Here is a 23704-nt window from a genome sequence, read left to right on the forward strand (position 1 = left end):
GAACACACACACAATATATATATATATATATATATATATATATATATATATATAACCATTGTAATATTTTACTGTAAAGTAAAAATGAGTATTTAAGAAAATATAATATTAATAATAATAAGATTTAAAAAAGCTCCACTTTTGCTGTGCTTGTTTGAAAAAACACTCAATTTGGCATAATTTGTCAATATGACTACAAAATAATAATAATGATAATAATTATTGATAAAAATATAAAACTAAAATATTACTATTGTACTATTTCATTGTAAAAAAAATTAAAAAATAAACCTAACAATAATAATTTTATTTTAAAGTACAACTGTACAATTACAATTCTAATAATTATAGCAGTCTTAATTTCCTCATTTTCAAAAATGTTAAATCATCAAGCTTTTAAATTAGTGAAAACTTCAGGGAGCCCTTACAGCTTCTCTTTTGTTGACAACATCCGATTTCTCAATAAAAAATTTGGAAGGGGTTGGCACTGATAGCCTTTAGCGTCGTTGCGCTAAGGTGTCTCGAGTTCGAATCCCAGCTTGAGGACCTTTCCTGATCCTGCCCCCCTCTCTCTGTCTCCCACTTCACTTCCTGTCACTTCTACACTGCCCTATACTAATAAAGTAAAAAAAATGCCCAAAATACCGTATTGTCCCGAATATAAGACGATATTTTTTTCTTGGAAATACATCTGAAAAAACGCGGTCGTCTTAATATATACAAAAAAGAAGATGGTTAAGGTGGTTGGCGCATATTGCATTCCCAAATGCACATTGTATGCATACATGAGTTTGCGCAAACCGAGCTGACCCGCTCAGAGACACTGAAAACTGTGAATCATATTGCAGTTTTGTTTGTATTTTGATTAATCGTACAACTCTACGTAAACCAACCCACCTGAGAAGTAACATCCTATAAGATGAATGCGAAAGCTAACAGCTTCCTCCAGGGTTTATAGACCTCTTTACTCAAAGACAGCTTTTACCTTCCTCCATTTCTCTTTGTCAACAATATAAGTTTGTGGACTGCTGATGTTCGCCCACTGTAAGATTTTCCTGGCATTTGGCAAGAGTAAGCTAGCGCCTCCCAATGGCCATGCAGTATTAATGTGTATTCTGAGCATACACAGCTAAATCACTGTTGACACAAGGTAACCACAGGAGCGTCTGTTTTTCTTTCTCTATTTTCTGACGTGTCCGAGGTATTGTCGGCTTCTGAGGGCTAAGGCACGCTGCAGTCCGTTCTCGTTGAGGCTGGTATTAATCACAGCCTGTATGCCGCAGATGTGGAGAGGTTAGTCAGTGTCACAGCTGATCAGAGAACAGCCCAGCATGGTGGTCGAACGGTGTCGTGTGTGGAGAAATCTCTATCACAAAGACAAGTTGCCTCCCCTGCCGCCCTCTCTCCATTTGTCGGACTCCCTCTCTTTTGTGTTTCTGGTTAATGAGTTAAGACTCTCCAGTCTGTGGCTGGCCAGCCGTGGTTGCTTAAGCTTTAATTAGCAGAAGCGCGTGTGCTGGTTTGTTTGGGGCATGCGGATGGAGAGGGTTACTGGTCAAGGTGGCGTCACCAGGGTGCATTGACCTCGATAGCTGGACTGTGGGTGGCCACAAACTCAGTCCAGAGAAATTACAAAAAAACATTGAGGTAGGGTTGCACGATAATGGTTAAACGGTTAATCACTATTATTTTGGACAAAAATATAATCATGAATAATAATCAGGATTATTGTCTATTTCATTAGAATTACTGATCTTTCACATAAGCATAAATTAAGAGAATGTCAACTCGCTTTGTTTGCTTACAAATTTAGTTGTAGCACAAACAACGGTGTGAAAGAAAACAGACTGGCTGTATTACACTTTTATTTGAGCAGAATATCTCAATGGACTAAAATTGAATTTAGTAATAAATTAAAGGGATATTTCATCCAAAAATGAGAATTCTGTCATTAATTACTCGCCCTCATGTCGTTCCAAACCCATAAGACCTTCGTTCATCTTCAGAACACAAATGAAGATATTTTTAATTAAATCCGAGAGCTTTCTGACCCTGCATAAACAGCAACGGAACTGACACATTCAAGGCCCAGAAAGGTAGTAAAGACACTGTTAAAAAAGTCCATGTGACATCAGTGGTTCAACCGTAATGTTAAGAAGCTACGAGAATATGTTTTGTGCGCCAAGAAAACAAAAATAACGTCTTCATTCAATGATTTCTGTGGTAGTTCCGATGCCGTCTATGCAGGGTAAGAAAGCTCTCGGATTCAAGTAAAAATATCTTAATTTGTGTTCTGAAGATGAACGAAGGTCTTATGGGTTTGGAACGACATGAGGGGGAGTAATTAATGAAAGAATTTTCCTTTTCGGGTGAACTCTCTTTAAGCTAAATACAGTTGTGAATATGATGTCTTGTATTTTTATGTTTTACAAATTTTTTTTTTCTTCCCCAGAGGCAAGCTTTTCTCTCTACGCAAACACTAGTAAGGACACAGCGGTTCACGCACGTATTATTTGGTCATGTGACTGGAGCTCTGACAGCAAGTACTTTGTGACATCAAGTCGAGACAAGAAGGTAGGTCCAGTTTAACATGCATTTAGCAAATGTTGTTGGACTGGTTGGCATGACAGTCATTTGGATGGCCACATAGTGGTGTGAACGCAGCAGCATATTAAAGTTTTCAGTTATCGATACTCATTGTAGAAAGCTAAAAAATTAAAATAACTGGGGCAACGCAAAAATAAAGAAAGTAGCATTTAGCTGGTCATGGGATTTCAACGCGTCTATCCCCATGATGCGACCGCTGCTGTTGAGCAACTGATACTGATAATTCGTGTAAAACATTTTTAATGATGAAAAAGGATTGCATGCAGCATTTTTAAGTCCAACTCTTTCCTGCGGTCTGAGCTTTGACATCTGACCTTGTTGTGTTTTTGTAGGTAATCATCTGGGGTCATTGTGGCTCTGGAGTCCGTGTCGGTGAATGTGAGGGTGAAAGCGTGACCCCCTGCTCCTCTGTTCTGGATGTCGGAGATTCAGCTACTGCTGTGTCTATCTGCCCATATCTCTGTTCAGACAAGAGGTAACGTTATTCTGTTACCGGTGATCTTGTGACACCATCATTAGAATTAAAGTGATGTGTCTGAGACAAATATTGAATTATACTTGTATTTGTGTAGTTATTTGCTGGCTGTAGGTCTAGAGAATGGGACAATTGTGCTGTATAAATGGAGGCCATCAGAGGATTTGTTTTCTGGAGCAGACTGGAGCAGATGTGGAGAAACTGATGCTTGGTATCCTTTTTCCCCACTCATATGCTTCTCTCCACTCTTTAATAATCCTGAAATAGTGAGTTTGAAAACATCATTCTACTCTAGCTCAGAAGTGTGATTGGTAGGCCTGCACAGAATCTACATCCACATAACTAAAACTAAGAACTCGTGAAATCAAAATTGATGTTTTGCTTTAATATGTTTGTGAATATTGGAAGAAAAAAATTATTCGTAAATCTCTTTTTAAAGCATAATTTGCTCTGCTTCTCAAAATAAGACTAATCCAAAAGCAAAACCTCTTTTCACTCCCAAATACATTATCATTTAAATTTTTTGAATTATTGGAATAGTATTTTTTTTCTTGTTTTATATTTTTATTCAAAGATAATAATAATCATAAATCGAATAAAAGTAATAGTAATTAAATGTTTTATTTTATATGTAATTTTATTTTAATGATATGCAATCACAAAAAAATGGCCAAATTGTAGCGTGCAACGCTACAAACAAGTACAGCACACCTGTAATTAGATTTTAAGTCAGCACAGAAAATTTGACAGAAGCAAGCAGATTCTTCAAAGCTGTTTAGTCAAAAATAATTAAGAACTGTTAAAATGCCTCATAAGCCCCTATAAATAATCTCAGAGTTTCACAGTCTTCCTCTTAGCAGTGAGCTGGCCCACGCTGCTCGGGAGAAACTTCAGGTTGATACGGGGACTCCCGTGGGCAGGTTTCGCATTGATCCGTGAAGAGAGAGAATGAGGTGTCAGAGAGAGGCCAGGCCGTGTTGTGCATTCTGTTCGCACCGAGCCCTCTCGCTAGCTATCTCGCTCTCCCCCACAGTGGATTGAGTCCCGACTGGCTAAACTCTCTCCTTCTGTAGGTGTAATTGATAAACCATCTGTGTAGGCACTTAAACGTATCTCTTACCCAGAAGTCACTCACCTTAGAAGTACAAGAAGTAAAAATTGACCATGTATTGCAGTGAGTTCTGAAAAGCAAGATTGATTCATGTGTTTATTCGTCTGCCTGTATTACTTTTGAAATTGGCAAGTGTATACATTCACCCCTGGAAGTATTTGGACAGGCAGAGTTGAAGTGAAACGGGGCGGCAGAGGCATCCAGACAGTGTGAGAGGGGAGATTTGTGTTGCCTTGAATCAACGTTGTGCTTGTGGCTTTCCTTAACCACCCATCACAGTCAGAGTCACACTCTGACGGTGAAGAGGCTGCGCTGGAGGCCGAGGCCGGGTCGGGCAGGCCATGGTGGGAACGAAGAGCAAGCTTGGGTTCAGCTAGCCAGCGCTGGTGCCGACCATGTCGTCAAAATCTTCAACATCAAAATATCAGCCCTATGACTTCATGCCGCCTCTGGTGATCATCTGCAGTGCGTCCAGCTGATATTCAGTACGAATTAACTGCTGTGAAGGCTTCAGCTGGCCAGTGTGGCAAAATGTGCAGCGTTTTTCATGGGGGATTCTGGGAGCAGTTTTCTAATTTCCTTAACTGAGCTTCTCTTCTTCGAATTTCAGCACTATTACTTATGACCTGTAAACACGAACTAATGTACTATTTATGATGTATAAAAAAAACATATTGCTTTGTATTGTAATAAATGGCTCTTTTGTAGTAATGGGATGTCACAGTAGTGATTTATCTCAAGCTAACTATAATTCTTTTATTGGCTGTTTTAAAGCACCCCACATCCCATGAACGCCAAATCCTCTTGTAATAACCTACAGCCGTAAGTGACAGTAAGAGAATAGAAAATCCGGCTCACATCCTCTCGTTTCCAGTGCCTGAAGGACAGATGAGCATTCGGATAAGATGTACAATGAGCCGTGAGGGCCATAGACTCACCAGGCGTGAGTCATTCACTGGAGAATTAGTGTGTTTCATTTAGGAAAAGTGCTCCTTTTTATTGAGTGCTTCCTTTATTGAAACCGATGACATTCATCCTTGTGAGACATTAAAGGAATGTTTTCTGGATCCAATTCAACTTAAGTTGTATCGACAGCATCTGTGACATGCTTTCGATTACCACAGAAAATAATTTAGACTTGGCAAGACACCACACCGCTGCTAAAATGATAAAAATACTCACTGTTTTGGAAGTATTGCTGCAAGACATTGTTAACATGGTGTAATGCAATCACTTTCTAACCTGGTTTTTGCTAGATTATAGGCAAATTGACAACCTGTCATAATGGTAACCCCTGTAAATTTCCTATTATATTTATAAGAATTCTAGAAAGGGACACCATGTAAGTATTTCCAATGAACAGATTTTGTTACTTCAGCTACACACATTAACAGGTTCATAAAATCAGACATGAACACCTTGTAACAAGGACTGCAAGCCAGGCCAGACTTCCCAATATCAAGTCTTGTTTAACATCTAGTCAAAATTATGGTGTGGTAAACTTTAACATTTCTTACGTTTAAAGCGTAAGAAAGAAGAAGAAAGAAGACTCGCCCTCACATTGTTCCAAACCCACAAGACCTTTGTTTATCTTCGGAACATAAATTGAGATATTTTTTGATGAAATCTGACCCTCCTGACCCTGTGAGCTTTCTGACCCTCCATAGACAGCAAGGAAACTACAACAGGTCAAGGCACAGAAATGTAGTAATGGCGGTGGACAGTGACATGTACAGTAGGAGAAGAAATTGTTGAATAAAGTCATTATTTTTGTTTTCTTTGCACACAAAAAATATTCCCGTAGCTTCATAAAACTGAGGTTGAACAACTGATGTCACATGGACTATTTCAACAATGTCCTTACTACCTTTCTGGGCCTTGAACGTTGTAGTTCCCTTGCTGTATATGCAGGGTCAGAAAGCTCTGGATTTCATCAAAATTTCTTAATTTGTGTTCCAAAGATGAACAACATGAGTAATTAATGACAGAATTTTAATTTTTGGGTGAACTATCTCTTTAATCTGTTCTGTTGAGGTAAGCTGGTTCCTTGTGTGCTATTTGAGAACACCATCTGACCCCTTCTGTGTTGTGCTGTTGTGAAAAGTGAAAAGGTCTTCTGTGTCCTGTCTAGTACCGACATGTTAAATATTTGAGCACTTGATGGAATGGGAAAGCTGACTGTGACATGAGGGCTTCATCCTCTAGCATCCAGTTTGGCATCAAGTCCCTACACTCTCAATAATTCATTATACTCAAGGTACAGAAGCGCTCGTTACAGATTCATCCGCCTTGCCATTCTGTTATGTTTTATGGTTGTGTAAAAGTTTGTGAGAGAGATCAACACATTGCAGTGTAGCGAATTAACGAGAAAGCTCACTCAAGTTTTAGATCATTTACTCACCTCTCATGTCGTTCTAAATCTGGATCGCTGTGGATTACTTGATTCTGATTAACGTTAGTCGATCGCGTGGCATCCAGCTGTCTCATATAAATCCGGGTAATCAAAACCGGCGCTACTTTTACTTTTACTCGTTTCACATCGCGGAATGCATTTTCACGTTTTATTCAAGCACAACCGGCGCCATCTTGCGTCTTTATTGATTGCCGTGAACATCAGTGAATACTAATGGACTACTTTTACTTAGCGGAAGCTGTAAGATAATTATAGGTAAAATTATAAAATAGCCTACCTTCAACTCAATAGCGCCATATTTAGTTTTTGACAGGATTGCAAACGAAGCTAGCGATTGAAGCATGTTATGAATTGGACTGTTCTTTGCTAAAAGTTTAGCTGGTGAAACATCTTTACGAAAACACTTTCAGTAAACAAAAACTCATAGAACCATTTAAAGTTGTGAGTTGTGAAAATTGCATTATTCCTCAAAAAAATAAATATGGCGATATTGCTACTTTGAGATAAATTATTTTTATTATACTGTTTGTTTTTTTACATAAAACATTTTAATATACAAAATGAAGGAATCTAAATGCTTTTCTTTTTCCATACACATTCATAAAGTGAACTGAAGAACATCATACAGGTTTGGATCCACATGAAGGTGAGTAAATAATTAATTTGTGTGTGACTTTAAGGAGGTCAGTAAATTTCGTGTTAATTTCCAAATGATGTGCTTGATCAATAATGAACAGAATCATTTTAATAATTTTATTAATAAAACATTTTTTGCAATTTATTAAAAATGTTATGATTTCCATGCAGTTTAAGGGTACAAGAAATATGAAATGAACACATCCACTTTGATTTGTTCAAGAGCTCCTGTGTGTCTGTGTGTGTGCCAGTGCAAACACACGGGATGGTACAGCAGTGGAGCACACAAGTGTACACTTCCAAAAAGCACTGTATAGAAAAACAAAACAACATAGTTGTGGAGTTCCTCTTTTTTGTTTTTGATGGGCAGTGATGAGTTTTGTGAACTCAAAAGAGATGACAAATTAAAAATTAAAATAAAGCAAAAAGACCAAAACAAAAAAAAGAGCGATAAGTCTTCCAGCACAGAATAAATAGTTTGTATAGCGATGTGTAAACTTGTAGACAGCACGTTTTCACACAGTGGCAAACAGACATACACGCTCACTGCTAACATTCTGTCTTTTTAACATCATTTGTAACATCCCCCACTATCATTGTATTATACCTCTACAGAAAAAAATAAGTTGTTTACATTATATACATTAGAAGTGGTTGTTCATTCTCCTGGGGCGATGACAAGGCCTTGCTATTGTTTGTTACATGATGCAAAGATAGACCAGTTCACACCAGAATACGCATGGAGTCCAGTCCAACAATTTTCTCGAATCTTGTAGACTGAATTCCTGAATCTCTTTGCACAAATGAGTGTTTTCTTGCTTTAGAAGAACACAACATTTAGATCATTTTCAGTTTTGTAGTTAACATCACAGATTTAAATGTCCAACAAATCAGCTCTTGACTTCATTTCCAAGGTTATTGCCAAGACGGTCCTAAACAACCAGATGTGCATTCCACTGACCATGATCCATTTTCAAAAGCAACGTGTTAGCGGGTTAACCTTGTGTTTCGCTTGATTCACAAACACATGCACACACACAGTGATTTGAATCCACAGTATAGAACATGTCCAAATATAAATCATATAAAGCACTACCTTGGTCTTTATTCAGTTTTTGTGTTTTTCTAGTGATTTCCTTAAAATGAGACTACGTCAGATTCACTTTTCCCATAACGGTAATGACATGAATACATACTGTGTAGACGGACCAGTGTTTACCTTTCCATTTTTAAAAGAACAGTTTGTGGTGCATGGTACACTCTGAATGTCTTTATGTTTGTTTTTAGTACACTTCAACGTGTAAGACAGTAGTTAGCATTGTACTGAGAAGCATGATCCCCATGACTGATGAATTCCTGTGCAATGTCAACATTAGTGTCATAGCTATACACCAAAATTACAGGTAGTGTAAAACATATTTAGGATATGATCCTTCTTTCCAGCTTAATGCACCATTAAGAACATACTGTAAATATACTTATCTATACAGTTAGAATGAGCTTATTATTGCCACTTTTATAATTATTATGTTGTGCATTTGTCAGAAATGATTGAGTAAAATTATTTGCAAAATTATATCTATAAAGTATGCATAGGATACCATGCATGAAAGATTAAAAAATAAATTATTTTTTAATAAATCTCATACATTATGTATACATACTTTACTGTATGATTACTCTGAATACAATTTTTATAATCTCTTGATAATCTCTTGTTAATAATTACATTTCATCAGGCTTCTGTAGCCTGGACTAATTAATATTATGGTCATCATTATGATTTAAAAGTAGAGTAATGAATCATGCCCTCTCCTTGAGCAGATAACTTGTAAACACCCCATTCACTCCAACTCAGTCTAAAAGACATTTATTTAAAATAGATATTTGAGTTGCTCCTTTGGATGATTATTATTTTTGATTTGAATACTAAAGTTCCTATTTATGGCTGGAAGTTTAAAACCTCAGTAACCAGCAGCCTGAAGATAAAATAGGACCAGTGGATTTCAGTATCTGCCTATTTTATGACATTAAGTTTAAGTATGAAATTATGCATTTATTTAATTAATTTTAAAAGGTTGTATTGAGAGTATACTGTAACTATATGCCATATACTGTATGTAAGGTTTTTAAATTAAATACAATATGTAAATGTGAGCTAGCCCTTTTACTTCTGATTCTCTGAGCTGAATTGTTAACACTTCATTTTCATTGTTGCTTATTACCCTCTATCTCTCCATAAAAATATACATTTTAATATATATTTTTTATAACAGATCATCAGTTAATGACAGTACATATACACATTTTTTTCAATGAGAATGAATTAATCTGTTAATGAAATATTAATGAACATTATTGTAGGTTATTACCGTAACAAATTTTAACAGGAGGTTAAAGGGCAATGAGAAACAATTAACAAATAAAGTTAGTATGCAAATAAATTCGATACCTTGATTTGTAATGTCCAATGTACATCATTTTCTGATGTGTTTTTTCTCTAATATTGGACATTAGATGTTAGTGTTTACATGTGCCAAAGATGTTTCATATTGTGGGATACTGACTGCTGAATGTGCCAAACAACATATCATAAAGACATTGAAGAATAAACAACGTTGAAATGAACTTGGAAATAAGAGCTGATTATAGTCAGAATGAAAATTCATAGTCATAGTCATAAGCTGCAAAAGTCAAGTCAAAATGTAGACAATCGCCTCCGTGTACTGAAAAACTCATCGTGCATTAGAAACGTCAGTCTAGGTCGTGGCCGTCATACTAAGACAAGCTCCCGTGGCGTTTTGGGATTTTTGCGTATCTGTTTGTGGTCTTGTATTTAAAGGTCTTTGTCATCGTGACTCATTAGTGAGCGTGAGGTACTATGACAACTGCTGTTAGCAAACGCACCTCTGTTGTGTTTCAATCTCCTTCTGCTTTCCCAAATGAGACAATAAATACCCATGAATGTCACGTTATCACTAGATAACAGCTATACAGAAGGAAGTCACAAGTTCACAAGAAATTCTCGATGCATTGGCTTCATATGGATCATATGTGCTGTCACTGTTTTTATCACCCGGTTGACACAATATGGTCCATCAGGCTCCAGTAAGACACACGTTACAGTAACAAATCTGACAGAAACTAAAACCAAGACACCGACGGTGAGATATCAGCTGAAACTAATTCTTGCCTTTGATATGGATGATACGTAGCTTATTTCCGATAATTCATATTTTGAGTACATTTCCAGATTTAGAAAAGTAGCATGACACCAGCTCTAGCTGATGCTCCCTATCTCTGCAAGTCATTGTGCAAAGTTCACTGCACACAGTAACATTTCTATAGCAACTATGAGGTAATTTCATTGTTGCTAAGAGCTAGGTGATGTATTTCACAATGTCACTCTGATACTGGGGCGGACCTTTCTGCCATTTCTCCCCTGGAACGGGCAAATACACGCACACTCCACCCGAGCCCTTTTAGCCCAAGCTACAGCCGTAGAGGATTCACACATGTTGGGTTTTTAATCAACCAAAAGAAAAAAGAAAAAAACAAGAAATAAACAGAGGGCGGGTAAACTGAGAGACTGCACCGGAAAGTCAAAACGAGGCTTTGTTCATACATGACTTGCTCTTATTAAGTTAATTACACTTGTGCTAATTTTTCAGTCCCACTGTTTAATACAAGATCGTTCTTCTGTCTTGCTGTGTGGACCGCTTCTTTTGTGTAACCTCACAGCTTTCTGTGAGGATATTTTGGTTTTAGTCATGGCGTACCACTTCCCTGTTATTATCGCAATTTGTGAGTCTTCTTGTTCTGTAACAGCCGGTCACGTGACGGCTATTGTACATCCCAAGCATAGGGCTGCATCTGTGTGTTTCAGTCCCGATATGCAGGATTAACTCGCTCGGCTGTAATGGAAGACTGACCCTCTAAAATCGCCGGTTTCGTCTCTTACGTCCCTCTCGGCTGGACCTGTGGCTCTTTGAGGTCGCACATGTGCAACCTCTAATGTGACATTACTTGCGATAAATCGAAGTAGTACTTTTGATACTCTGATACCAGGATAGGCCTGCATGATGCTAGCTGTTTTTTGAAGAAAATCAATGTGCGGTACACGTCTATCCAGGTGAGAACAGTTGGCCCGCGTTACCCTGAAACACTTCCTAGTTGTCTTTAGCAAAAATTTGAGATGCTAATAGTCTTATTTACCATTAACCATTTTTTCACACCATTGGGACACTGAAGCAATACAACAAATTCATACCGGTTGCAACGGCGTACGTGTCTCTTCCTGGTTCGTCGGCTGTTTGTAAAGTTCTCCGAGCACCAGGCCTCATCAGAATAATTCATTTCACAGCATATTCAAAGCTCACTTTGATGTTCGAATATGGTATTTACATGGCTGTTGACGTTGTGAATAAAGAGGTGGAGTCCTCGGTCACATACGCTGCCCATTTCCCGCAAGTTCCAGCAGAACCGATGTGCACGGATAACGTGGAAAGGCTGCCGGCGGAAGCGTCTCTTTTTTTTACCAGGCAAGGCTACAGCTCCTGTCCTCCGTTGAGCCGCACTGCTGTTTAGGGGGGTGGGGGGCGTTGAGTCCATCGAGTTAGGAACGGGAGGTGACGGGACCGAGAGGATGGGAGTCTGGGTTGGGTTGCCATGTGAGGACATCCGGTCACCTCCCTCCTAGCCTGAAAGATCAGTTCTGCTCTAATGTGGCCATGGATGGTGGGAGGGGGGGTCACGAATGCATGAAGAGTTGGACCCCCCTGGGTTGCTCACACGCTTCTGTTTAACCGCTGATATTGCTCAGTCTGTCTTAAAATAAAAAAGCTGATCGCTTCTTCGGAGTGCAGGGCAGGCGGCGGGCCTCACAGGCCGGACACCATCACCCTGTAGGAGGGGGGCATGTGTCTGTGGTGCGGGCTGGAGGCTGGGCTGCTCGTGGGACTGCTGCAGCTCGCGTCCACCCCTCCTATGGAGGGCAGATAGGCGTGATGCAGGATCGGCAGCTGCAGGGACAGCCTGCGCTGTATGCTGCGAACACAAACCACAAATGGTTATTATACAAAATTCCTCATTTTCTGTAATGCTCTTTTGTGATTGGGTGCTTAACAGTGGGGACACTCTTGCATGCATGTAACAGAAGTTCATTTATAATTATATCACATAGTCACATAGCACATTTAAGCCAGCAGTGACTTTGCCACATACTCTCAATTATGGGTTCAAGGTTTAGCTGGTTACCATGACCTCTTTAGTCTCTTTTTTAACTACACCATCTGGACCTACACTACTGCTCAAAAGTTTGGGGTTGGTAGGATTTTTTAATGTTTTTCTCCAGTCTTCAGTGTCACATGATCCTTCAGAAATCATTCTAATATGCTGATTTAGTGCTCAAAGGATTTTTTATTATTATTATCAATGTTAAAAATAGTCGCTAGTGAAGGGTTATGGACTGTGCTTGTTCTTGTGATACAGTATGTACCTGACTGTGTGGATCAGCTGAAGTAAAGTCCATTTCATTCCTGTCTTGTGTCAGATTCAAAGTGCACCCCAAGAGGTCGGAGCCTTTTAAATCAATTACAAAAGCCAAATGGCAGTTATATAAAGTGCACACACCACACCTCTCACGATTGGTTTTACGATTGGAGTCTCTTTGAGTTATTACTTTCAATTAAATATTAATTTCATACATCAATTAAGGAAACTGTCTTCTGTGTTTAGAAATAATTAACATTGATTAGTCAGATGTTGCAGGTTCACTTGCAAAAACAAAAAATAAAAATGTGGATGTCATTACACTAAAAATGTATTTGTTTATCCTTTACTGTAGACATAGAGAACAGGCTCAATAAATTACTCATTGCATATTCCCATAGCAGAGATGGTGTTATTTAGCAGGGTCAAGGGACCATCAGCTACTGGGGTAAGTGTGTGTGTGTGTTTGAGGAACAGTGACACACTGCAGAATCGCTTCTCTTTACAATCAAACATTCATGTGCTGGGATGGCCTGTAGTCCTCTAATTCTACTCTCCTGTCTATTTTCAGGGTCCAGTGCCTTCCGCTCTCACTCGAAATCACATGTTATGTAACCACAGCTCCCCCTCACCCCCTCTTCTCTCTCTTTTTTCCTCTGTCCTATTTGGACAATCAAGACCCTGAAAGAAAGAACCACGAAATAACTTTTTTCCCCCTGTGTTAATGCATTTCCCCTGTTTTTAAGTAGCTCATAGTACACGAGTGGCATTTCAGTGGATGATGTATGACGTAGGCGTAGCGTAAGCTCGGGTGAGTGACGAACGCGGAAGCGCAGAGGAGAGAGCAAAACAAAACACCGGTCACAAATTAGTACAAAACGAGGATTTATAAAGAAAAATGTCAGAGATTTTCGATATAAACCCAAGAGGAAACTGGTTTTCCTTCACTGTAAACAAAACTTGGTTTTCGCAAGACTAGCATATTCTCACCGGAGTTTACGCTATGCCTACATCCTACGTCATCCGCTGTGAACGCATGTACGACAGTAAGCAGAAGCTAGAGATTATGGTTTATGAAGTTTTAATATGGATATTTTTCTTAAACAAATGCATTGCTTTGTGGAGTACTTTTTATGATGGATGTATGCACTTTTTTGGGCTTCAAAATCTCAACCCTCATTCACTGCCATTATAAAGCTTGGAAGAGCCAGAACATTTTTTAATATAACTCTGATTGTATTCGTCTGAAAGAAGAAAATCATATACACCTAGGATGGCTTGAGGGTGAGTAAATCATGGGGTGATTTTCATTTTTGGGTGAACTATCCCTTTAAACAAGATAGACTCTAAAATGTAATTTTGATTTCATTGAATGAATGAATGAATGAATGACTGAATGTCTAATGTTTTATAATTTAGAAACTAGCAAATATTTTGTCAAAATTTATGTTTGGAAATTGTGCTTGTGGTTCTAAATATCTTAATAACGTACACTTGGCCTGATTTTTTTTTTAAAGGGGTCATATGATGTGATTTCAATTTTTCCTTTCTCTTTGGAGTGTTACAAGCTCTTGGTGCATAAACAACCCTCTACGGACACCTTGGCAATTGAATCGCCATTGGCTAGTACATTTTTTAGTTTACTCAAGATAGACTCTAAAATGTAATTTTGATTTCATTGAATGAATGAATGAATGAATGACTGAATGTCTAATGTTTTATAATTTAGAAACTAGCAAATATTTTGTCAAAATGTATGTTTGGAAATTGTGCTTGTGGTTCTAAATATCTTAATAACGTACACTTGGCCTGATTTTTTTTTTAAAGGGGTCATATGATGTGATTTCAATTTTTCCTTTCTCTTTGGAGTGTTACAAGCTCTTGGTGCATAAACAACCCTCTACGGACACCTTGGCAATTGAATCGCCATTTGATAACCATGTATGAATGCATATTAGTCATTTTAACTGAAATTCGGACTGGTGGTAGTGCTTTTTTGGTCATTCAGAGTTTCTGTACAAAAAAAAAATCGGGAAACAACCAACAAAAATACTGATAAGATAATAATGATACGAATTCTACTAATAAGAACAATATAAAACGCACTAAGGATTAATGAGCTACTGGATTCATGAATATTAATCAGGTTGTGTGCGTTCGCTCGAACCTGATTTGGTGAAATCAAAGACGCGTTTCAGAAAGGCGAGGCATAGAGGAGAAACAGTAATGTACAGTATGTGGAAAATAATGTGTTTTTTGAACCTTAAACCGCATAAACACATTTCATTACACCAAATACACAAAATAATGTTATTTTTAGCAACGTCATATGACCCCTTTAATTCATAGATTTTTAGGTGTTCAAACAGGTTTTCGGCACACTATGCATGCCGATGTGTAAACTTACTGTTCTGGTGAGTTGATGTCTTCTAGTGGACCTCTGCTTATCCTAGAAGGATCCATGGATCCCCACTGAGTCTGGGGTTTCTGCTCTAAGTGGTTCTTCAGAGATTTCTCTCCATCTGAAAACAAAGGCATGATGTTCAGAAAGCTGCCTTTCCATCAAGATGTCAGTGGTGGATTCAGCTGAAAACAGAACTTCAAAGTCAGAACTTGCAACTTATATGACACTTCAGCTTGACATGTTTTGGGGTGACTAATGTATAACACTCCAATAAATTGTTCTTTTTCTCTGGGTGACAGTAACAGAGGAAAAGAGTGTCACATACTGAAATGAGTCACAGACTGACAGCTGTGTGTGATCGACAGGTGAGGAACACGAGGTTTGATATCCACTTTTCTTACCTTTGCCATCAGTGAAGCTGCGTATGCTCAGAATATTGTTGACATCTTGGTAGTGGTTTTGTTTAATGTATGGAGTCTTTTCTGGAGTGTCCTGGAGTTGCATGGTCACCTCTTCCAGTTCCTTATCCAGCTGTAACGCAAAATCAAAAAATCTTTATTTAACCATTTAATTCCTGGTTCATGAAAAAAAAAATTCACACTTTTGAAATGCAAAAAATGTAAAACATACAGTTATGTTTCATTACTCTAAAATACCTTAAGTAGAAAAACATTAATTGATATCACAAATCAAAACAAAAATGCAAAATTTTGCTCCCCCAAGAAATATTTAATAGTCTTGATATAATAATATATTTGTCTTAATTTATATTTATATAAATATAGTTTATATACTTAATCTAATATACAAATTTTGATTTGCTGAATATATTTTTGTTTACCTGTATCAGTTATTTTTCTTCACAGCATTAATATATAATTTAGAGGGAATAAAATAATATTATAAAATTATAAATCCCCTTTAATCTGCATGGTGGTGTATTAGTAATTTTTAGCATCATTTTAGTTAATGTTTGAAGTAGATTGTCATTCTAAGAATTTAATAATTTTGTAATTTATGATTGACTTCAATCACCTCTGTAATTCTCATTCGGAGGCGGTGGTTGTCTGACTGTAATCCATCCAGACGGGAAGTGTTGGCCTGGTTAACACTGGTTACTGAGGTGGACGTCTTGGAATCTTCCTTCTTCTGGTTCTGGGTGAACTTTAACCTCCGGTTCTGTGTGGCAGCATCCGGGTTTGTACGCATTGTGATAAACTAACAAAAGAGAGAGGACAAAGACATACTGTTGACATCCTGGCATTGATTCTGTGTAGGACGTATTTGTTTAGAGGGAGAGTGGAATCTTTGCAGTCTTTCAAATTTCAGTGTGTTTATTTCCAGAGAGCTCCAAGGGATGCAAAGTAAGCACTGTTCTCAATTATATTCAGGTGAACTTGCTAGGGATTTGCACAAATCAAATGCCAGAATGTGCCTTTCGCTGACCTCTACAATTCTTTCCCCATAGGGCTGGATCAGGCCGTACATTGCAGTACTTACTTTTGGCAAAAAAACCAGACACAGCGTGATGGTGCTGCAGAAGATGATGACCAGTGCCACGATGCAGAACTGCACATTAGGCTGATCCCGGGTCAGGAAGGACACCGCTGCCCCGATGATACACATGATGCCCACATTATACACACTCATGCCGATGTACTTGCTGTCATTCAGGGCTGGAATGCTCACGTTTCTGGTCTCCCAGGCCAAGAAACATCCAAACAGCTAGACAAAGAGAAAAGTGCAAAGAATTACTTATCATTACAGGTATAAGAGCAGTTAAAACAAGATTTTGCAACTTTTAGGCTGTGCACAGTTACGTGCAAATATATTTTTACACCAGATCTAAGACCGAATAAGATTATATGACATCTTCGATAGACAACCATTTTCACCTTCATCACTCTGTGCAGCCCTCAGTTTACAGTGATGAATCTTAAAGCCAGTGAGAATGAACTGTGCCTGACTTATTTAGCACCCTAATGCCCCAAAAGGCAGCTAACAACACCTGTCCAACTTTCTCAGGAAGTCAGAGCAGTAATCAAAGCACCTTTGTGTGAGACTAGAGTGAACTCTGAGAAATATGACTCAGCTAACTCAATGACGCACACTCCGAGATTTGATTCTGCACCCACTCGCCACAAATCTATTCAATCCTAATCCAATCACAGCCCGTCTCACTCTTTTTCCTTGTTCACCCTCTCTTTCTTTTCTTGTTCTACTTGAGCATGTTGGCTGTAAGTGAAGCCATGCTGATTTAGCAGCAGGTTTTCAAACATGGCAAGAGGAAGTTCTGAAATATCACATATCTGAGAACGAGAACGTGAGTGTGATGGCATTTTCACTTGTACACTATTACAATATGATGACTACTATAGTTTCAGTTAAACATTGATCACTTCTTTCCCAACACTGCCTTCCACCAAATCTTTCACAGATGAGAAGAGAGACGAGGGAGGCAAGAGACAGGAAGTGATACTCCATGGCCCACAGCTGAACTCTGACACGGATCATCTACAGTAGGGCAGAGGAAAAGCCAAGGTAATGGCCTGCCAGTCAACCGAACCACCTGCCACTATTACAGCAGCAAGAACAAACGGACAAATCATTTTTACAGAGCACAAAGTGAGTCGAAGGGCAGGTTTTTATTGGAGGATGTTGCCACCATTGGTCAGTGCTATGGGCAATTAACTGACTGGAGGCATTCTGGTTCCTGGGGCACCTTACCAGTAATCTAAAGTGAGGTTAATTGGAAAGAGCAATCTCACTCTTCTCCTATGGGTACAATGTGTCAAAATCCAGTCAGTGAGCTTGCTAGATTTGCATTTCCAGTAGGAAATACCAGCTCACGCAAGGCAGCAAAAGAACAATGTTAAAGTTTACAGCAGTGGTTTTAAACCTTTTTTTGACTCCAAGGCCACCCATTTTCACAAACACAATATTTGAAGGCCCATCATTTTACTTCTGGTACTTATGTTATAATGACAAATCTGCTCATTTTCAAATGTTGCTTACAGAAATTTGGAGTAGCAATATAATCAAATATTTCAATAAAATAATGACATTTTAAAATTCCAGAAGTTTCTTCAGGATTACACTTTTGTAAATTAATTTGCATGAATTTTGTATTCGCTTCTAATTATTATTATTTAAGATTTAATTTTGGCATTTTTGACTTTATTATGATAAGACGATAGGTCAGTTTTAGAGCTGACAGGAAGCAAAGTGGGAGAGAGAGAGGGGGGCAGGATTGGGAAAGGTCGTTAAGCCGGGATTCGAACTCAGGACGCCCATAGCAACCTGATGATGATGATTATCATTATTGTTGTTGTTATTATTATTATCATTATTATGACTATTATTGTTATTATTATTATATGTTAATAATATATAACAATAACAAATAATAAATTCTACAAAATACAATATTTTAGAGCTTGACATAACCAGAAGAATGAATATTTTTTATAAAAAAATGCCTGGAAAAATGGCATGGAAATGCCTGGAAGTTTTATTGAGTTTCTCACTTTTAAAATTCTGTGGGAAGGCTGTGGCATAAAATAAAAATGTCAGTTGTTGAGGGAATTAATTAAATGAGACATAATAAATAAATAAATCATTTAGGCCATCTTGTTCTCCCCCTTGGAAGTTTGCTGTGGCCCCTGATTGAAATTTTTTTGTTAAAGTAAGCTTTGGTTGTAGACTTTGGTTCAGTGTAAACATAAAAGACATAAAGACACATATTAAAGCAATAAGATGCACACGGAGGTGTGTTATAGTGATTTCATATAGTGATATAGGCCTAGTGAGTGTTTTTTTTTATACAATGATGGCAACTGCAATATGAAAAATACAACACTGCTCCCTAACAAATATCTAAGAACTCTAATTTTTGTCCATTAACACTGTCATAATATTGTCTATAGGTGATGAACATTAGATAATGGTGGAGAAAAAAAGAAAGAAAAATATCAGTAAAATGTGCCTGCTGTTTGCATGGCATTTGTATTTCCTGATATACCACAAGAGACTCAGAATCCAATATTGTGAATGCATTTTAAACACAGTGACAGTGAGGTATTATATATTATAATTTACCAAATGTAGAAGGAAGTGGCAGAATATTCAGATGCCGTTGTCGGCGGGAGCAGATGGCGATCATGTTGACACTCTCTAGAATGTTCTCACTCACCATAAGGAGGCCTTTGTAGGCATAGACAATCCCCAGCCAAATGGTCATGTGCGTGTTCTCGCAGTGCTCCAGGAAGGGCCGGATTGAGATGTCTCGTCCCTGAGGATCCGCCTGTGGAGACGCAGTGAGGAAACCAATGAGTGGAAATAATTCTGGCTTTAAAAACACCTTTGTCACTAACAACAATAACACTGAGCCCGGGTTTATTTGCCTTGACTTTAAATGCTTCAATACAAAGGTTGACTTTAAGAATTTATTAAGTACATTTAAATTTAGATTTAAAAGTAAATTTGCAATACTGCATTTGCACTGAGTACCAATAATGAGGCTATAAATACATTATGGGAACTTGGATCATTTGATCTCCCATGGGAGACCAACCTTAATGGACTTTCACAGAGATAGTAAAAATAATATAGTCACATCTACAGGATACCACTTGAATGTTATTGATTAACAATAACTCTTTATGGGTCAGGCATCAATTACTTGATACTGATCGAGATATTTACAGTCCTGATATGCAAAGCAGGTCAGGACTGGACTCTTGAAGGAGTCCGGCGAAAGAGAGAAGACCTCGACTGAGTTCCCCTAAATGTGCTGGCTCTAAAAGTAGCCAAGCTCTAACCCACTTTCTTGCTGCCCCAGTTTGGAAAACCTTAAGCTTGCCATGCAACAACCAGGACACAAAGATAGACAGGGATCCAACCTCCAAACGCATCCCTAAGTCTCGCCGATTCTTCCCAGTTTAGTCACAGAGCGTAACACCCCAGGCTTTCATCCGCCTCTTGTGAGGCTCTATCTGCGTGATTTGAGCTTGGCATTAAGGAGTTCACCGCTCAGAAGACATCTTCACAAAGTGACGGTGCGAGAAAACTGGGCCAGCCAATGCAAGAAGCTCTATTTATAAAAGATACATTCCATGATGCGATGAATCCTAGAAGTCAAACTGTAGGACAATTTTTAAACAGATCAAAGAGGAAAAGCTGATGACAGACCTCTTGAAGTCTGAGAAGTAGTTTACTAGAGATGTGTATGGGAAAATTGTTGATGTGATGTTAAGGAGCTTCTACAATAGCAACAAAAGAAACAGAATAAAGTAATGAAATAACTTACAGAATGTCTCCCTATTAGGCTGACTATTTTAACATCAAAACTTAAAATCAAATAATATTATTTCCCTACACAAAATTGCTTTTACTTCAACATTTAAGTGTTCCATCTGGCCTCAGAAACCCACAACTAAAAAGATCAAACTTGCTTAAGAAATGCTTATTTCCAACTGCACAACAACAAGACCTCCGCTTTTAGCATAGCTTGAGCTGTAGTTAGTCGAGCTGTGTGATGTTGCCAGGCAACAGTCGGTGGGTTGGGCTTAAAGAGAGTGCTGTGCGCTCTGTTATTTCTCACTGCATTAGGCATCTAATGTAATTGTTCAGTGGAAGCTGGAAGGATGTGTGACTGACAAGAGTGTCTGTGGAGAGATGGAGATTAGAGGGACACAGTTTGCTGACAAGAGAGAATTATATCACACTTTATAGATGGGAATGAACCATATGGCCACTGAGAACTGGAAACAGACAGCCATTAAGTGTGTATTAGTACACAGCGGCAGGTTTGCACACATGGTGGGGGAACAGGATGGACAGCATACGGAAAACCCTAAATAAATATAGAAATATAAATATAAATAACTAGTAAAAATGATCCTGAATGGTGACTGGTTGATATACGTGATATACACTACTAGTCAGTAAGATTTTTTTTGCCTTCTGTTCACCAAGGCTGCACTTTTTTGACTAAAAAATGTTGGAAACATTACACACACACACACACACACACACACACACACACACACACAGCCGTTCAAAAGTTTTTGATCAGTAAGATTTTTAGATTAGTAATATTCTTTATGTTTTTAATGGAGTCTCTTATGCTCATCAAGGCTGTATTTATTTGATCAAAAATACAGAAAAACAGCAATATTGTGAAATATTACTGCAATTTCTAATATTTGTTTCCTATTTTAATATACTATAAAATATAATGTATTTCTGTAACGCAGCGCTGAATTTTCATCAGCCATTACTCCAGTCTTCATTGTCACATGATCCTTCAGAAATCATTCTGATATGCAGATTTTTTATCAGTCATTTGAAACTGTTGTGCTGCTTAATATTTTGTGATACATTTTTCTTTGATTCTTTGATGAATAAAAAGTTTAAAAGAACAGCATTTATTAAAAATAGTAAGTCTTTACTATCACTTTTTATCCATTTAACACATCCTTGCTTAAAGTATTGATTTCTTTAAAAACTTCTTTAAAAAAAAATTATTGACCCCAAACTTTGGAATAGTACTGTATATTGTAACACAAAATTTCTATTTTGAATAAACACTGTTCTCTTTAACTTTTTATTTATCAAGGAATTTCAATTATAAATCAGCATATTAGAATGATTTCTGGAGGATCATGTGATATTGAAGACTGGAGTAATGATGCTGAAAATTCAGTTTTGTTTCACAGGAATAGATTATATTTTAAAGTACATTAAAATAGAAAACTGTTATTTTAAATTGCAATAATTTTTCACAAAATTACAGTTTTTATTCTGTATTTTTGATCAAATAGATACAGCCTTGATTAGCATAACTTCTTTAAAAAACATTAAAAATCTTACTGATCCCAAACTTTTGAACGGAATATATATTCAGTTGAAAATTACTGTACTGCTTAGTGAAATATGGATATTTTGTATTTATTTCAAAAAACGTGTCGACATTTTTTATTCATTTAAAAAGAAAATCATTTTTTATGAATAGAAAGTACAAAAGAAGGGCATTTATTTGAAATAGAAATCTTTTGTGACATTAAAACGGTCTTTACAGTAATTTTTTAACAGGGTAATACGTCAGTGCTGAATTGCTTATTTGCTTAATGCATTAAAGTACATGGTGTGATTGAGTTCTGACGGTGCAACAAAAATGTCCCATGTATCTTGATCTGAGCTTGAAAAAATAAGGAAAAAGCCAATATACAGTCTGTCAGTCAAAGTGGAGGAAAAACTCCAATTCAGTGGCTGTCTGGGGCTAAAGCCATGCTTGTTATTTTCTAACAAGAGAGCAGAATCAACCTAAAATGACAGGGAGAGTGACAGAAAGAAAGAGAGAGAGAGAGTCGGAGACTTCAGGGTAGTTTGCTTCCATGAGCATATATTTTATTCCATTGGGAGTTTAGTAGAGCATGAATGAGATTTCTATTATCCAGCCTCTTTCTAAGACCTTTGATTTTGAAATAAGCTCTTGTTTAAGGGAAATGATAGCTATAATCCTCATTTGGACGGGTCAGCCACCCTCCTGTACATCTGTTTCTCTTTGACATGGCTTCTTGTGACCACAATCTCTTATCTGTAGTAATCCTTTTACATTACGTCCTGTGATCTCTTGGCGGCTGCGTGCCACTGCTTAAATGTACTATGAAGAGGCAGATATTGTTCAATGGAGCTGAGAGTTAGAAGTTAAGTCAATTATTCAGCCATCTAATCTTAAAGTCAACTCGAGCGATACTTCACTGACCTAATCCCACAGCAAAGCCATAACACACATCAAGGAACAAAGTTTAGCACCATGGTTCAAAACCAACACTCGCCAAGTAAAAATTGGCTTTGGTCAGTAAATACCACAGAGTTACTTGCCAGTTGGCCAGAACTGAAACAAAGTACATTACTTAAATTAAAAAAAATGACAAGATGACTCTGCTGATGAGAGACTCAAAACAAGACAGGTTATATTATCTAGGTTATACGTATATATTAGGAACATTTATGTATGTTTTTTACTTAATATTTTATTCTCATCAAAGCTGCATTTATTTGATCAATAAAAACAGTAATATTATTAAAAAATATAATTACGATTAAATTTTTTTTTTCTATTTTAGTAAATTGTAAAATGTAATTTATTCCTGTCACACAATCCTTCAGAAATCATTCTACACTGTTAAAAAAAATCTACTGGTAATTTTTTTTGCCATATCCATTAATTTTACAGACATTTCAGTTAACCCTAAAACATAATGCAAGGCAAAATTCAAAGTACAGGTAAAACACCTGTATAATCAATATGATTTTTACAGTACAATATGCTGATTTACGGCACAAGAAACATTTGTTATTATTATAAATGCTGAGAATATGAATAGATGAATAGAAATTAATTTTTTTTAGAATATTTTTTTAGATTTATTGATCAATTATATTGTAATTATAATTATATTATATAATTTATTGATTAATTAATTATTGCGGAACAAAAGCACTAACTCCTTTCTTTAAAAAAATAGAAATATATTTTTGAATATAAAAATATATTTTTTA

General features: G+C 37.3%; 2 protein-coding genes across 3 annotated transcripts in view; one reads left to right on the plus strand and one right to left on the minus strand.

Moving 5' to 3' along the window:
• Window positions 1-4885, plus strand: part of LOC107724330 (elongator complex protein 2) — a 21477-nt gene extending 16592 nt beyond the window's left edge. For both annotated transcript variants that reach the window (XM_016533208.1, XM_016533209.1), the window contains 4 exons: window positions 2453-2574; window positions 2940-3082; window positions 3180-3293; window positions 4473-4885. In XM_016533208.1, the coding sequence (XP_016388694.1) occupies window positions 2453-2574; window positions 2940-3082; window positions 3180-3293; window positions 4473-4629 (536 nt within the window). In that variant the 3' untranslated portion in view covers window positions 4630-4885. The remainder of the gene's footprint in view (window positions 1-2452; window positions 2575-2939; window positions 3083-3179; window positions 3294-4472) is intronic.
• A 6147-nt stretch (window positions 4886-11032) lies between these two features.
• LOC107724329 (gamma-aminobutyric acid type B receptor subunit 2-like) overlaps window positions 11033-23704 on the minus strand; it is a 213605-nt gene continuing 200933 nt past the window's right edge. Inside the window, exons 14-19 of the mRNA XM_016533207.1 lie at window positions 19329-19439; window positions 16637-16861; window positions 16172-16354; window positions 15538-15667; window positions 15140-15254; window positions 11033-12288 (exon numbers count right to left, since the gene is read on the minus strand). Coding sequence (XP_016388693.1) covers window positions 12123-12288; window positions 15140-15254; window positions 15538-15667; window positions 16172-16354; window positions 16637-16861; window positions 19329-19439 — 930 coding nt within the window. The 3' untranslated portion in view covers window positions 11033-12122. The remainder of the gene's footprint in view (window positions 12289-15139; window positions 15255-15537; window positions 15668-16171; window positions 16355-16636; window positions 16862-19328; window positions 19440-23704) is intronic.

Source organism: Sinocyclocheilus rhinocerous, unplaced genomic scaffold (genome assembly GCF_001515625.1).
Source record: "Sinocyclocheilus rhinocerous isolate Xijiao unplaced genomic scaffold, SAMN03320098_v1.1 scaffold574, whole genome shotgun sequence".
NCBI classification, from domain to species: Eukaryota; Metazoa; Chordata; class Actinopteri; order Cypriniformes; family Cyprinidae; genus Sinocyclocheilus; species Sinocyclocheilus rhinocerous.